Genomic DNA, 14,328 nt, shown 5'->3' with positions numbered 1-14,328 from the left:
TTCGATGGATACGCATCCACAAATACCATGTGCACTAAGTCAAGAGAACAAGCAGGGCGGGCATGAAGTATTGGGCTCGTTATTCATTTCCATGTTCTTCATATTGGCCAGGGTCCAGCAAAGGGAGCCACCAGAAGCTCCGTCCTGCCAATGTGGGATATATAGTGGCCATGCTCTCTAAATCGTCCATCCAACGCCAGGCTTGCAAGACAATCAATGGCCAGTATTGTACAAAAAGAATGGGCAACATCAGAAGGGCCAGTCCATCACCAACAGAAATGAGACCAGATTGAGCACTGGTCGCTAGAAAACAGCCACAGCAGATTTTTTTTCTCTGCTATTTCAAACTTCCTTCTTTCGAAGAGAGTACGACGGTTCTGCTTCTGCTAGCCGCATAATATCTCCCCTACAAGCGATCTCGTTGGTCTCGACGCTCATGGCTTCGCATACTGCTGTGTCCACTCCTGAGCTGTCTGAATAGCTTGTGCCTGGTTCTCCTTCCATGCCTGCGCAACGTCGTTCGCGAGAGGATCGTCCGGGTTGGGCGCGCCCAAGAGAGCCTGGATAGACAGTAGGATGGTACGGATCTGAAGCGCGGGCGACCAGTTGCCTAAACTCATCAGCTGGGTCGCTAAAGTGCAAGATAAGGGAGGACATACTCTTCAAGACGTCCAGGCAGATGCGCCCCAGACGGTCGATGTTTGGGTGGTAGATCTTGGTGAGAAAGCGGACCTTGGGTGGGGTCATGGGGTAGTCGTCTGGGAGGAAGAGTTCAAGCTTGAAAACGCCGCCTATCAGGCTTGTTAGCAAAGGTCTGAAGACTTCCATGTGTGAGAATATGCCTTCATAAGGAGACTGGCTGGGGCCATCGATGGTGACATCGAAGTATCGGAGGTTGTCATCGTGGGGTGTCGCGCTGATGCCTTGCACACTGTACCGCCGTCTGGATTAGCAACGCCCTACACGTTCGTCTAGAAGACATGCTCACGGCTCGTTGACCAGGCGCTCGGTCTCCTTGATGATTCGCTTGGGCAGCGCCATAACTGAAGGTGGGGCAGGACTCGTCGATGGTAGCAAAGGGGTGGTCACGGAGGATGCTGTCTACGTGTGGGAATCTGCGATCGTCGTCGAGGCTGGGCTGGAAGATGCAGTGTTCTTTCTCTGGGTAGGAAGGTGCGAGGCTCTATCTTCTCATGACGAGGTTTGATCTTGCGTAATCGGTCGGGCATCCTACCGACGTTGCCAAACAAGGCTTAGTCTGGTAAGTGGCATGTCCCTCGGCGGGAAGGCGCGCCAAGGGGCCAGGCCTATCACCACCATCAACACTCTCACCACCATCTCTCTCACCCAACTCGGCCGCGTTTGCCAAAGCCAAGATGGCGGCCACAGGGGGTGGGCCATCATCGGCATTCAAGTCGCCAACATTTGATGATAATGTTGAGATCAAGGTTGACGACGATATTGGCGCCGCAAGCATAAGCCCAGCAGGTCGCGACGTGGTGCTCGCCAGCAAAAGTGGCCTCCGCATCATCGATCTGGACAACATCTGGTCTCTGCCCCTGTTTATCCCGAACCAGTCTTCATGGGACGTCGCAGATGTACAATGGTCCCCTTTTGCAGCACGCGCCGAGTGGATCGCGTCGACGCGAAACCAGCTTGCGCTTGTATACAATCTCTCCATGCCTTACAACAACAACAAAGCGCCCATCGAATACACATTACGCGCACATGATAGGGCTATAACAGATATCAACTTCTCTGCACATCATCCTGACCTCCTGGCAACGTGTGGCGTAGACAGCTTCGTCTTCGTACATGATCTTCGCAGCAGGCAAGCGCCATTGAAGCTTGCCGACTACACAGCAGGAGCTACCCAAGTCAAATGGAACCGCCAGAACGACAAGATCATTGCAAGTGCTCACGACAAATACCTTCATATCTGGGATACTCGTCACGGAGCGAACCCTCTTTCTACCATCACCGCTCACACCACGAAGATCTACGGCATTGACTGGAATCGCAATGACGCAAATAAAATTATGACCTGTTCCCTCGACGCAACTATCAAGTTTTGGAACAATGTAGGCTTAAAAGACAACATCACTGTCCCTCGCCGCGTCATCCGCACTCATTACCCTGTATGGCGAGCGCGACACACGCCGTTTCCGCACGGTATCCTCGCCATGCCCCAACGCGGCAATTCCTGTCTCTGGTTATACAAGCACATTAATGATAGCGACCCCTCGACGTTCACCAACAGTCACGCAAATGTCTTCCAGCAGCACGAACCTGATGCCCAAGTTCGCGAATTCCTCTGGCGTACACGCGGCTCCACCGATGACGGATTCGATAACCGCGATTTTCAGTTAGTTTCTTGGGGTACTGACAGACGTCTCGTACTTCACAAGCTACCTTCTGAGGATCTAGAGAAATGGGTCGGCCACCGTAAAGGTGATCCACTTGTGGACAAGCCCAGTACGACACGGAAAGGTGCTACGTACGTTTCCTATCGGGATGGGCCTATACCTACCACTACTGCGACCACTCAGGATGAATTTGGCCCCCCTCGTGCTCAGCGCAAAGGCAACCTGTCAACTCTTTTACAGAACTACTCACTCAACGAAGAGACTTACACCCCGCGCTTCCATGGCCAAACGCTTCCTCAGATACATCCCGAGACAGTTCCCCGAGAGACTATGACTGCTCGGCCGATTCGGCGCAATGATCCGCGCGTCGTTAATCACATGAAATGGATCAACGGCGTCAAATTTGGAGGTGATCGCCACAACAATGTCAACGATCAAGCTCGGCCCAATCATTATGATCGCACTGAGAAGCAGCCATTCCAAGAGCAGAACGACCTTGGTGCTGAGATTTCTTATGTAGGCAACAAATACAAGAAGCTTGCTTTTGAAGAAATCGATGTTCCGCGACGCCACATCAAAGTTTCTTTCAACGGACCCTGGGGTGATTGGGATACCGCCACAAATGAGCCTAAGCTTGTATTCCTTCGGTTCACCATCAAATTCCCGGTCTCATACCCCAAGGCCATCGAAAAGCAACAATCAGGTACCATTGTTGGCAGGGCACCGACCCCACTGGACATCGAATCCGAGAGAACGACAGCCGCGATCAGCAAGGACAACCAAGAGGAACTGATCAACAACATGCATCGCATTGCTGAAACCTGCGCAGATCAACAGCGAGAGGCGCTGGAGGCAGTACTCTCGTACGCGTTGGGTGAACGAGCACTAGACGATAGCCTGGACCTGGCCGAGGATGATGACCCATTGGGAGACCTTGGACCACTACCCGGAGAGAGCTCCAGCGAGGATGAGGACCACGAGGGCGAGTTCACTGATGATGTGATGCAATCATCTCATACCAATGCTAATATCCCTCTGCCAATACAGTGTACGGCGCGATTCTCGGTAGATGGATCGCTTGTAGTCGCAAAAATACCGACCACAAAGTCAATGCCTGGCTCAGAAACGTTTAGGTTCCAAATCACCAGGAGTCTTCGACAAGGTGTACTGAAGAATGACATCTTTGACTCGTTCGGCCGTTTCACGTCTCGACGTCCCGAGGCTTCCGACGGTGGATCATCGCCATCATCATCGGTCGGGTCGTGGGAAACATCTTCCACCCCATCATCGTCATCCGGTACCGATCATGCAGGGAATGCACACATAGGAAATTTTCAACCACCACTGGCTTGGCAGAAGTCTGCGTCCCGATTTCAGTCGCGGAACTCATTACCATCTTCGACCGGCGTAGGAAAGCAGGCAGTCAAGGCTAGATCTACAGTGTCCATACTCTTTTCGGCTACAGAGGATTTGGTTCCCAGTAAGCGTGAATTGGCAGAGGAATACCGAATATTTGGACCTGGACCACTCATATGCGAGCACAACTCTGAGGTAGCTCGAAAGTATGGTTACAACGACCTGGCTGATATTTGGATCCTTTGCAAACTGATTTTGAGTAACGAAGTGCCATTGGAGATTTTGCCTCAAAAGTACCGGAGAGATCAAGTCCTTGTGCTTGCCCGGAGAGCTCTTGTGAGGATCAAACGCAAAGACAGTGGACTAGATCTTCAGTTTGACGAAGCAGACACAGTGAAAAACCCTAGGCTTAAGGCACGGGTAAAATGGGGCCACCACATTGTTGTGACATGGGTGATACCTTCGCTCTTTGACCATTTCGAACGTTTAGCAGATACACAGATGCTTGCTATGCTGTCATGTATCTTCGCGGAACCTGCTGCCCGTGAAGGTGTGACCTCAGCAATGGCTAAACTGCGGCAGTCTCAGCTTCCTATGTCCATGGAGGCACCGGCCTTCTCCTTAGACTACTTCTCCTCTGTGGACGCTGCGTGGAGTTTGTTCAAGCCTACGATCTCTGTGCCGTCTACGCCGTCACATTCGCGCTTTGCGACACCAGCCAACGAGTTTTCGTGGCAAAGATTGGCAAAGAACCTCGACACATATGGAAGCCATGGAAGTTCGAATGGTCCATGGGGCAGCGATCATGTCAGCTCTGATCCCGCCACGCCATACTCTACCGGTAACACCCCACCTGTCTTGTCCAGGGCGTCTACGACGAGAACTGCGCACACGACTAATCACACACCGTACGGGACATCGCCCGAGCAGAGCCACACAGCCCACAAGAAAAGTTCAACAGCAAATTTTGCAAGTGCCGTTGCTGCATTGTCGCGTCCCTTTGCAAACGCAATTTCTTCTTCACCGCCAGTGAGATCACGCATGGATGACCTTTCCACGTCCGCACCCACCAGTGCTGTCACCTGGGGAACAACCACATTCTATGGTAGTGACTCCCATGACCAGAGTAACATGTCAAGCTCACGTTCAAAACACGGCAAGCGAGCCAGTTTCGGACAATCTGAACAAGTCAACGTCAACTACATCGACGATTCCGATTCTGAATATGAGAGAGTCGATGACGACGGGGCTTACATTACAACGGGTACAAGAGAGAATACCGTGCCTGGCCCGCCTCGAGACGGCACAAGTACCAAAGGATCTATCAAAGTCACGCTCAAAAATCAAGACCAGTTCGACGATGAAGCATGCTTCAGTCGTCCGCTATTAGACACAAGCAAAGACTGGCTGCATCGGGCATGGCGCGAACAGTATGCTGAGATGCTCAGTCGTTGGGGCCTGGTCAGTGTACGCGCCGAAGTATTGAAATTCAACGGCCTCGTATCGTACTTCCCAACTGAAACTCCTCGTGCCGTACAAAAGCATGGCTCGGTGTCTCTCGCCCTCAAGCAGACCGCAGATGAAGACGGTGACGAGAAAGCGATGAAGCACTTGTCGCAAGCCTCATCTACGCTGGTGCCTCCAACTCCCACCACGACGCAAATGAAGCGCTCACCTGGTCCATCACCACGCCACTTCTCTTTCAACCCAGAAGCAATGGAATTTCAACCTGGAACATTTGCCAACGGCCTACCGGAAGAGTTTGTACCGAATCCTGATGCATTCATTCCTGCTGAGCAGTATCTTCGTCTTTCGATACCTGTTCCAACCCCGACAAGGGAGTTAGATGAGAGTGTTGCTGGTCTTGGCACATCACCTGGTCAAAGTAGATTGCAGCCACCTTCCAGTCGAGCGAGCAGGCCGAGCCTATCGCGAGGCACATCAAACGTTTCCGCCGGTTCATCATGGCGCGATGGCCGTGATGGCCGCTCGCGCACGAACCTCACCACTGCTTCTGCAAAATATACTAAATCAGAACCTGTGTACAGCTGCAGCATCTGCTGGATCCGAGTTTCAGGTCTTTTCCACCTCTGCCCTTCATGTGGACACGTCGCACATATGGACTGCATGGACGATGAGATCGGTATGGACGACGGCGAATGCGTAGTTGGTTGCGGGTGTGGTTGTGGCCTTGAGGATGACGATGAGCGCAGCAGAATGGAAGCTTACATTGAAGGAGTGCGCGCCGCCAATGCTGCAGGTTTCGCATGGGAAGAGGGCAGTGAGTGGTTGCCTAGTGGAACCACGACTCCTGCCCTGTATGCTGAGAGTGCATATGGAGACTTCATGACGGGCGGTGTCAGCAAAATGGCAGGCACCGGCGAAGAGAAAAGGAAGGAGAGGTTAGGTGGACGCAGTAACGTCGTCAGCCCTGCGCCCACGAAGACAAAAAAGAAGGGGAAGAAGAAGGTTAGGGCTTCGGGATTGAGCTACTACTGAAGCCGTGTACTTGTGCACTGGGAGATACCCTATTCTTTCCTTGGTTGTTTCTCTTTCACGGTACCTAATGTTTCCAATTCTCTCATCATTCCAGCGCTTGTATGATATCTGGCATTTGTTTGACACCTGGAATAGCCTTTGGTAATGTAATCCCGTCTTTATTCTACAAGCTGTAATTAACAGAAGAATCCATGCACATTGATACAGCTTGCATCTCGACGCTTTCGGACAAAATGCGGGCAGAAAAATCGGACCTGCTCTTGGAGAAGCTTGGAAGAACATGGATGCGTTCGGTCAAGAGGCTGGGAAACATACCAGCCTCGCGGCAGCAAGGACTAAGCAATGGGTCGAAAAGCATCCAGGAGGTCACGATCGATGATGTCACGTGCAAGATCGAAGACAAAGAAGGGCGGAACCGTCAGCACAAGCTCAGTAGACTCTGACAGTGTGCTCGAGTAGATTGAGGAGGGTGTGAAGGCATTGGGGCACTACATATCGCGTCAGAGTAACACAGCATGCTTACGACTGGCGAGGGATAGGGCAGAGATATGGACAAGGTTTACTAGTGTAGTGTCTTGCATCTTCCGTACCTAGCACAAGCTAAAGGGATCAGCTTCCGGCAGACTCAATCCAGTATTAGAAACGTGAACTTGTATGCGAGCCGCGACGAGCGCATTCCTGAGATGGTGCTCCGCGGGATCTTCGACGGCTTCGCGTCGCTTCCGAAACAAGGCTGAGCCGTTGGTGGAGCGGTTCACCGCCGGGTGACAGGCGTAGCTGCACGGGTTCCAAACACAGGATGGCGCCGATGACGCCTGCATCACAACCCGGTGAAGCCAAAGCAACGGCTAATTCCAGAAGTCTGCCGTCGCACAGGTTCCTGGACTCGAGTAACTACTGCTGCACATTACCGGTCACAAGGGTTCTTGTGGAGGATTACCCGACTGCGCAGGATGAAGGATGATGCTGCGGCCGTACCCCACGCGTGCCCAGGTGATTCGCGAACCCGATAAGTACGGCGCTAGCGAGTAGCCGCGCATCTCCCCAGCTTCTTCTCCACTTTAGATAGTGTCTCTCTCTTGCTTATCTGCAAAACCCCCGATGATTCTACTCGTTTTTGCTTAGCAGGCCACCTTCTTCTTGCATATGAGATCACCAGTTGCCAGCGAGCTTGCCCAGGGAACCAACGCTCGCACCAGTCGCGGCAGATGGCTGAGGCTATCGCTGTTCCGTCACCCTCGTTCGTGCTAAATCCTCCGGAATCCGCTCCGATCGACATCAAACCCACTAGAAAGACGGCGTCTGCTTCGTGTCCAGCACCCAAGAAGGCTTCCGACACTGCTGGCGTTACCAAGAGGAAGCAGTCCAAGAGCCGTAATGGTATGCTCACTCTCTGTCGACTCTTGCCGTCTACACGACAGCCATGACTTGAGGCACTTCCGCTAAGCATTGTACTAACGTGTCTGTACAGGATGCGTTACCTGCAAAGCAAAGCGCCTGAAGTGCGACGAGAAGAAACCAACATGCGAGCAGTGTGCCAGGCGCGCAGTGATCTGCGGTGGCTACAAGAAAGACTTCAAATGGAGACCGTTTGAGGAGCCAAGCAGCTCAAACAAAGCACCCCTCAAGTCGCGCCAAGGTCAGTTCGTCGGCCACGATTTGAATACACATCTGACAAGTCCAGGCTCAGGTCCCCAAGTACCGACGACGTCTATACCCTCGCAATCTCAAGGCCACTCCAACTTCCAAGACCATCAATATGCCTTCACTAGCACATCGCACAACGCGTACTATCCGCCACGTCAACATCCGTACCCCTTCATGCATGGCCCACCTATACAGACATCCTTCTCACAGCCCTCATTTGTACCCACTGAGAACCTCTTCGCCGTCTCGGCAGCCTCACCCTTTATCGTCCCTCCTATGTCCATATCGCCTGCAGGTTCATATGCGCCGGGATCATTCGGGTCACAAAGCGTCTTGGGGGCCGAGAGCACGACCACTGTGCAAACAAAGGCCAACACCGAGTCAAGTGCATCTCCTGGCCAGTCACCTGGACTTCTAGACCTTCTCGAACCAGGAACTGATCTCAACGAACCACCAGAGGAGTATTCCTCTTTCGTGTCTCAACATGAGGCCTTTTACCAGCCCACAGGCCTAACACCCCCAGCTTCAATGGAGGAAGACGGGATTGAAGAACTAGTGCGCGACAGTAATGGATACCTTGCAAATTTCGTCACGCGATTACCATCTCCCTCACCATCGAGCTCTTCAGGATCTTCTTCGAATTCTCCCGATTTCAAGATACCTGCCCAGGTACAACTATCTCTCACATCGGCGGAATCAATTACACGACGTTACGACAGAGATACTTGTGGTGTACTCTCAGTGAAAGATGGACCCACGGAAAACCCATGGCGAACTCTTATCTGGCCTCTCACACGAGACTGCCCAGCACTCTACCATGCGATCGCATCCATGACCTCCTTTCACCAGTCGAAAGATATGCCCACCTTGCGTATTCAAGGCATCGATCATATGCGAAATGCTGTACATGCACTAGCTGCTGGCCTCCAAAATATGCGTGTTGATGCAGCTATCTCTACCACACTAGTACTGGCTTTTGCCGAATCATGGGATCAACATATCAGCACAGGCATAAACCACATCAAGGGGGCCAAGATTTTGATCAACCAGGCCCTCGTGCAACATCGCCACAAGCCAAAACATGGCGAGGAATGGACGCGGCTAAAGTTCCTGTGCAACACATGGATCTACATGGACGTGCTTGCCCGCTTAACGTCCGCTGATGATGACGAAGCATACGATGTAGACACTATACAGGAAAGTATATATGCTACTGGCGAGACAGAAACTACGCTTGACCCTTTGATGGGCTGTGCGCATACACTTTTCCCGATTATTGGCCGGGTAGCAAACCTGGTCAGAAAAGTACGGAAGTCTGACAGTAATGGGCCTACTATCATATCACAAGCAGTGCAGTTGAAATCTCAGCTCGAAGAATGGGCTCCCCCTTCTTTCATCGAAGATCCCGAAGACGAGACGACAAGCCCACATGACACGATCAAAACTGCACTAGCTTACCGAAATGCCACACTACTCTACCTCCATCAAGCTGTACCGGAAATTCCATCGGAGTCACCTAGTGTGCTCGCAAAGAGAGTACTTTGCGATCTGGCCACGGTACACCCGCGCTCCCGTTCAATCATCGTTCATATTTACCCACTGATGTCCGCTGGCTGCGAGGCAGTTGAGCCGGACGAGCGCGAATGGGTCACAGAGCGCTGGCGCTTGATGTCCTCGAGAATGAAACTTGGAATTATAGAACGATGCTTGGAAGTTACAAAAGAGGTCTGGAGCCGACGAGACGCCCGCGCATCAGAGCGTGTGTTACACTTAAATGATATGCGCAGCCACAGTTTCTCGCCAGACGTTGCTTTGGAACACGAGGACAGCGTCTTTTCTAGTGACTTTGACGGGAACGGCGACTTCTGTTGCCAAGAGACATCGGACTGGAAATCGGCGTTACCTAATGATACGGAGAACCTAGACGGGATTGTTACAGTCAAGGATCGCCTGCATTGGTTGAGTGTCATGAAAGAATGGCAGTGGGAGATCCTGCTCGGATGAACATCAGCCAGGCTCGTACTTACTCACTGCCGCGTCCACTACCTCTTCACGCGGTATCACAAGGAGCGGCATTTCTTTCGGGTCAGCGAGTCAGTAACTTTTGGTGCGACTGTATCATGATTCACGCCTGAGTTTCACAGCGTTTTGCAGCCGCTGAGTTGAGCACACGCGTCCGCATTTTGGAGTTACATCCATTTCGCTTTGCCTCTTGGGGAGTTTGCATCACGATATAAGGAACTGTCGTTCAGCATTTTCCAAGGCTTGGAGGAGCTTATTAAAAAATCGCCCAAGAAAGCGCGATTCAGGGAATCATGCCTTGAGGCCGATTGTAATGTTGGAGCTTCCCGGCTCTTCTCAGCATATTGCTGCAACCATATCGATCCTACTTAATCGGTCCTCGTTCGCACGAATACTATGCCATCCAGTTTGATTGGCGAAAATGAATGGTTTAGTCTGTTCTGAGAATTCAAGGACCTCTCTTGGTTTCAGAATGTGTTTATTTAGCTGATCGGTATGACGCGATCGTTCAGGTACACATGTGCTACATGGGCCCCAGTGTTAACGTGCCGGCGCAAGACACACTACACCCCGTCTCGAGATGGGTTACGTCTTTGTAGACAATCCGGAATGAAGACACGCTCTTGTATACTACAGTGGCGGCGCCAGACAGGTGCAGGCTGTCAGAACGCAGCCACTGACTGCAGTACTCGCTGTCAAGAACAGCCAACCGTGACACGGCGTCACAGCGCTACGGAACGCATGAGCCGTGCTCCAAGGATCGATCATCAAGTCTGGAGACGTATCATAGGCAGCCAGATTCGACCTGTTACGTCAAATATGCAACCTATCACACTCATCATAAGATGCCTGTCAAGCGTTGCACACCACGTAGTCGTCATTCAGGTCAGCCTCTTACCCAACATAGGCTAGCAAGCTGCAGATATCCGACGTGCAACATGAATCTGCATGGGCAACAGAACTATTATGCCCCCGGGACCATGTTGAACGAACATACGCAGCAAGGGCCGAGTCCTGTGGCATATTACAGTAGTAGCAATGCATACTAGGAACGCCTCGCACAATCGGACGTTTAACAAGTCCCGGTATTCTCGCTTAGATGCCCCGAGCTCCAAGCACCAGATTGCAGATACGACAGAAGGCCGGACTGCAGATACGGCATTGCGTTATCGTAAAAAGACACAGAGTCTCGGGAGCGCCAGATCATTCAGTCACGATTGTGTATCGACATAAAACAATTATGCACCAAGTGTGGTTCTGAGCATTCCGAACGACCCAAGCTAATTCCCTCAGTCACACTGTCAAGTCAGATTTACGCGTCATTCTTCAACTCTTCGTGATGACCAAAGAAGGCAAATCTCCAGCAGGTACCCGCCTTCTGTTCTAAATCTCCTTTTGCGCAGGACACCCTGCAGAACTCAAAGAAGTCGTGCACCATCTCAGTAACGATCCGAATTACAACGTAATTGACGGGAATCTGCATAGTTGAATTTATCAGATATGCAGGTACATTCTTTCCTGGATTTTTTAAGCCAGAGATGGACTATGACACATCAAGGACAGGCGCCTGACAGCCCACTATATGTACCACGGAACACCAGATTCAACAGGCATCAACCACGTCCACCACGCTACTATCGTAGTCGAAAGACTCAACGGATGCACAGATGTGTTTGATTCAGGGGCACTATTGGTGGCGTATTGCGCCGGAGAAAAACAATCTCAACCACGATACACGCCTTCTCACCTGATGTGATCGACACATTGGTGGCGTCTTCGCCTCACGTTTCACCTTGAATACTGATCTCATAGAGCTTGCATTGCGAACCGTACCAAACTATTGCCGAGGGTGTGACTGTGAGTGTACTACAGATATTGCAGCCTGGAAAAGTGGAATAAAATTGAAGTTGGACGAGCATTTATAATGGTCTCATTGTCTGAAAAAGACTAATGAATAAACCTTCTGGGATATATAATAGTAATTGCCAGGATGTGATCTAATGCGCGATTGTTTTCTCCTACTACGGTGTCATCTTGCGTTGTCTGTCTCTAATGCTCAGTACCAACTTGAGGCTTTGTCTCAATCACCTTGACCTTGGAATTAGCAAGCGTGATCGTCTGCACCCAGTTTCGACCCAATTCATCTGCAGCGGCCAGCCGCACCTTGAGTCTAGCGATGCGCTTGTCAGACTTGGACTGACGGCAGCGCAAGAACTCGATTGTTTTATCCTTCGCGTGAAGCTTAGTCCAGTGTATAAGAACGAAATCGTTGGGTCCTTGCTGGCTCTGTTGCTGCTCGCCCTCAAACATTGTGAGATGTTGCTTCTGCTGATTTTTCGACTTCGTCTAGGTAACGTCACGTTTAGTAGCCGCATCGTGTGCTTCCCCTAGTTGCTTTGACAGATCCTCAAGCTGAAGCTTCAGGGTGTGTATTGTTTCATTGCTAGCATCGTCGTTACGACGAATACACTCCTTGAGCTCCTTCTGAATCCCCTTTAGGTCAGTGATCTCGCTATCCCTATCAATGAGTGCTTCCTCCAAGTCAGTGATCTCGCTTTCCTTGGCAGCGAGCGTTTCGGAGGTTTGCTGGAAGAGGTTCTGGTTGAGCTCAGATTGTTGAGTCAGCTCTCCATTACGCCTTTGTAGATGAGCATTGTCCTGAGCTAGCTGATCGTTCTCCTGTGAGAGAGACGCGAATGAGAGAGTGATAGAAGAGGTGGTCGATGCCGATGACAAAGCCACTGCGGAGTCGTTGCGACGAAGTATCTTGTCGAAGAAGCTCAGCTGCTGAGGTTTAGAGGTGAATTTAGCGGACATGCTGCTAGGTTTTAGGGTGATTGCGGTATGAGACGTTGGGCTACTGATCGTCAAGCACCGGCATATGCGGTACTTTGGAGGATACAGTAAACTCTGAACCAAGTGCCTAATTCTAGCTTTATGGAAGGTATATGTCGCTCAATAGGATAACCTTATAAGTATCATGCTTAGAATGTGTGTAGTAACAATGTAGAGCATTGTCCGTCCACCAGTTCAGTAACATAAGACATTGTCATGCACTGGAGCTAAGAAGATGTTCAAGTGCGGTAGAGAACATGATGTGATTCTAGGCCCAAAGGCCGTTGCCGAAGAGGAACATCTATCAACGGACCAAAGACAGATAAGAGAGAGAAAAGAGGGCAGGGAAGACAACTACACGACACGACCCAAAAGCTCTTCAAGCCTCCTTGAAGATTCCACTCCACTTGTCCTCCCCAACGCGAAGAACCACCACCTTGTCTGGCACGATATGCGTCTGAACGAAGACGCACTCTGCCCTGTCCTGGAGGACCGCCAGTTGCGTCTCCACATCCCCCTCCAGCGCGCAGACTTCCGTCTCCAGGTGCTCAATCTTGGCGGCCGCAGCCTCTCCCTCTTTCACCAGGGCGTTGTTGCGCTCCTCCAGGGCGGCGTTGCGCTCCTCCAGGGCCTTGACGCAGTCCTGGTACTTCTTCTCGATGCGCGCAAGCACATCTGCTGCTGGGCCAGATGAGACAGCGGGGTGCTATACAAGATAGTATGTCAGTGCTGACCTGGAAATGACAGAGATGCTTGGAGGTACTCACGTGAGTATAGACAAGGATGTCTAGGAGCGCGGCATCGACATCGTAGTCGGGATTTGGCTGGAATGGGGCTGAGTAAGACATTGTTAGATGTGTAGTCTTTAGAGTTGTTATTTTTGCAGGTTTGAGGCAGAGGTTCGACTGTCGTAGCAGGTATATGAGGTATTGCGAGGACAGAGAAACAGCAGTAGGACAGGAGGTTGAGACGCTTATATGATAGGTATGGAGATGGGACGAGATGGGTGAATGGTGAAATGTCACTTCAGGTGAAAGGGGATATCTTCGAGGATGTTCAGTTTGGGCTATACCGAAGCTACTGTGCTACGCTCTCTCGAGCTGGATGTATGCCCTTGCTTCTTCACCTGCGGCTCTTGTCTTGTTCACTTGTTCTCTTTCTGTTTATATACTCATGCGCCCTTTTGTACAAGGTCCGCGACTTGTTGTTCGATGCTCTTGTCGTCCAGACCCTTTAGCGACAGCTTCCTCTCCTTTCCAAAGTCTGTTCCAGATTATTAGCATTATGTCTCCTGTATTTTTCCTTGGGTGTGACGCACCGAATCGCGCATATACGGTGGGCTGGGTGCCGCTGGCTTCGCGGATCATGATGGGAACGGAGGGGTTGGCCTTTTTCATGGCGGGGTAGCTTCGTGTAAGGAAGTTCCTGTATGTTCCATCAGCCCAGCTCGTTCGGTGCTCTGCGCATCGTGTTGCGCTCCTCACTTGGGTGTCGCATACCTTGTGGCGGCGCTGTGCTCGCTAGTCTGGCAGAACAAGAACCTCAGCTCCTTGAGGCCATTTCCAAATGCTTTTGACGCCATTGTAAGGACCGTTAATGTGGT

At 51.4% G+C, this 14,328-nt stretch overlaps 5 protein-coding genes across 5 annotated transcripts; 2 read left to right on the top strand and 3 right to left on the bottom strand.

Annotated features, from left to right (window-relative positions):
- Positions 1 to 434: 434 nt before the first annotated feature.
- Positions 435 to 1,041, bottom strand: GT037_005713 (ubiquitin-conjugating enzyme; the record flags this gene model as incomplete). The annotated part of the gene is made up of 3 exons (XM_038930760.1): positions 435 to 610; positions 660 to 931; positions 989 to 1,041. The coding sequence occupies 3 exons, from the start codon at positions 1,039 to 1,041 to the stop codon at positions 435 to 437; spliced, it is 501 nt and encodes a 166-aa protein (XP_038786449.1).
- Positions 1,042 to 1,376: 335 nt separating this feature from the next.
- Positions 1,377 to 6,221, top strand: GT037_005712 (uncharacterized protein; the record flags this gene model as incomplete). Its single annotated transcript, XM_038930759.1, has 1 exon — positions 1,377 to 6,221. The coding sequence occupies one exon, from the start codon at positions 1,377 to 1,379 to the stop codon at positions 6,219 to 6,221; it is 4,845 nt and encodes a 1,614-aa protein (XP_038786448.1).
- Positions 6,222 to 7,429: 1,208 nt separating this feature from the next.
- On the top strand, positions 7,430 to 9,872 carry GT037_005711 (c6 finger domain-containing protein; the record flags this gene model as incomplete). The annotated part of the gene is made up of 3 exons (XM_038930758.1): positions 7,430 to 7,601; positions 7,693 to 7,860; positions 7,906 to 9,872. 3 exons carry the CDS (start codon positions 7,430 to 7,432, stop codon positions 9,870 to 9,872), a joined length of 2,307 nt encoding a protein of 768 aa, XP_038786447.1.
- Positions 9,873 to 11,939: 2,067 nt separating this feature from the next.
- On the bottom strand, positions 11,940 to 12,200 carry GT037_005710 (uncharacterized protein; the record flags this gene model as incomplete). Its single annotated transcript, XM_038930757.1, has 1 exon — positions 11,940 to 12,200. The coding sequence occupies one exon, from the start codon at positions 12,198 to 12,200 to the stop codon at positions 11,940 to 11,942; it is 261 nt and encodes an 86-aa protein (XP_038786446.1).
- Positions 12,201 to 12,236: 36 nt separating this feature from the next.
- GT037_005709 (uncharacterized protein) lies at positions 12,237 to 14,307 on the bottom strand (the record flags this gene model as incomplete). Its single annotated transcript, XM_038930756.1, has 6 exons — positions 12,237 to 12,708; positions 13,199 to 13,431; positions 13,493 to 13,588; positions 13,915 to 13,988; positions 14,044 to 14,150; positions 14,225 to 14,307. The coding sequence occupies 6 exons, from the start codon at positions 14,305 to 14,307 to the stop codon at positions 12,237 to 12,239; spliced, it is 1,065 nt and encodes a 354-aa protein (XP_038786445.1).
- Between the last annotated feature and the right edge of the window lie 21 nt (positions 14,308 to 14,328).

This window comes from Alternaria burnsii, assembly GCF_013036055.1.
Source record: "Alternaria burnsii strain CBS107.38 chromosome Unknown 732, whole genome shotgun sequence".
Classification (NCBI taxonomy): Eukaryota; Fungi; Ascomycota; class Dothideomycetes; order Pleosporales; family Pleosporaceae; genus Alternaria; species Alternaria burnsii.
Note: the sequence above shows the minus strand (reverse complement) of the source record. Positions and strands in the feature narration are given on the sequence as shown.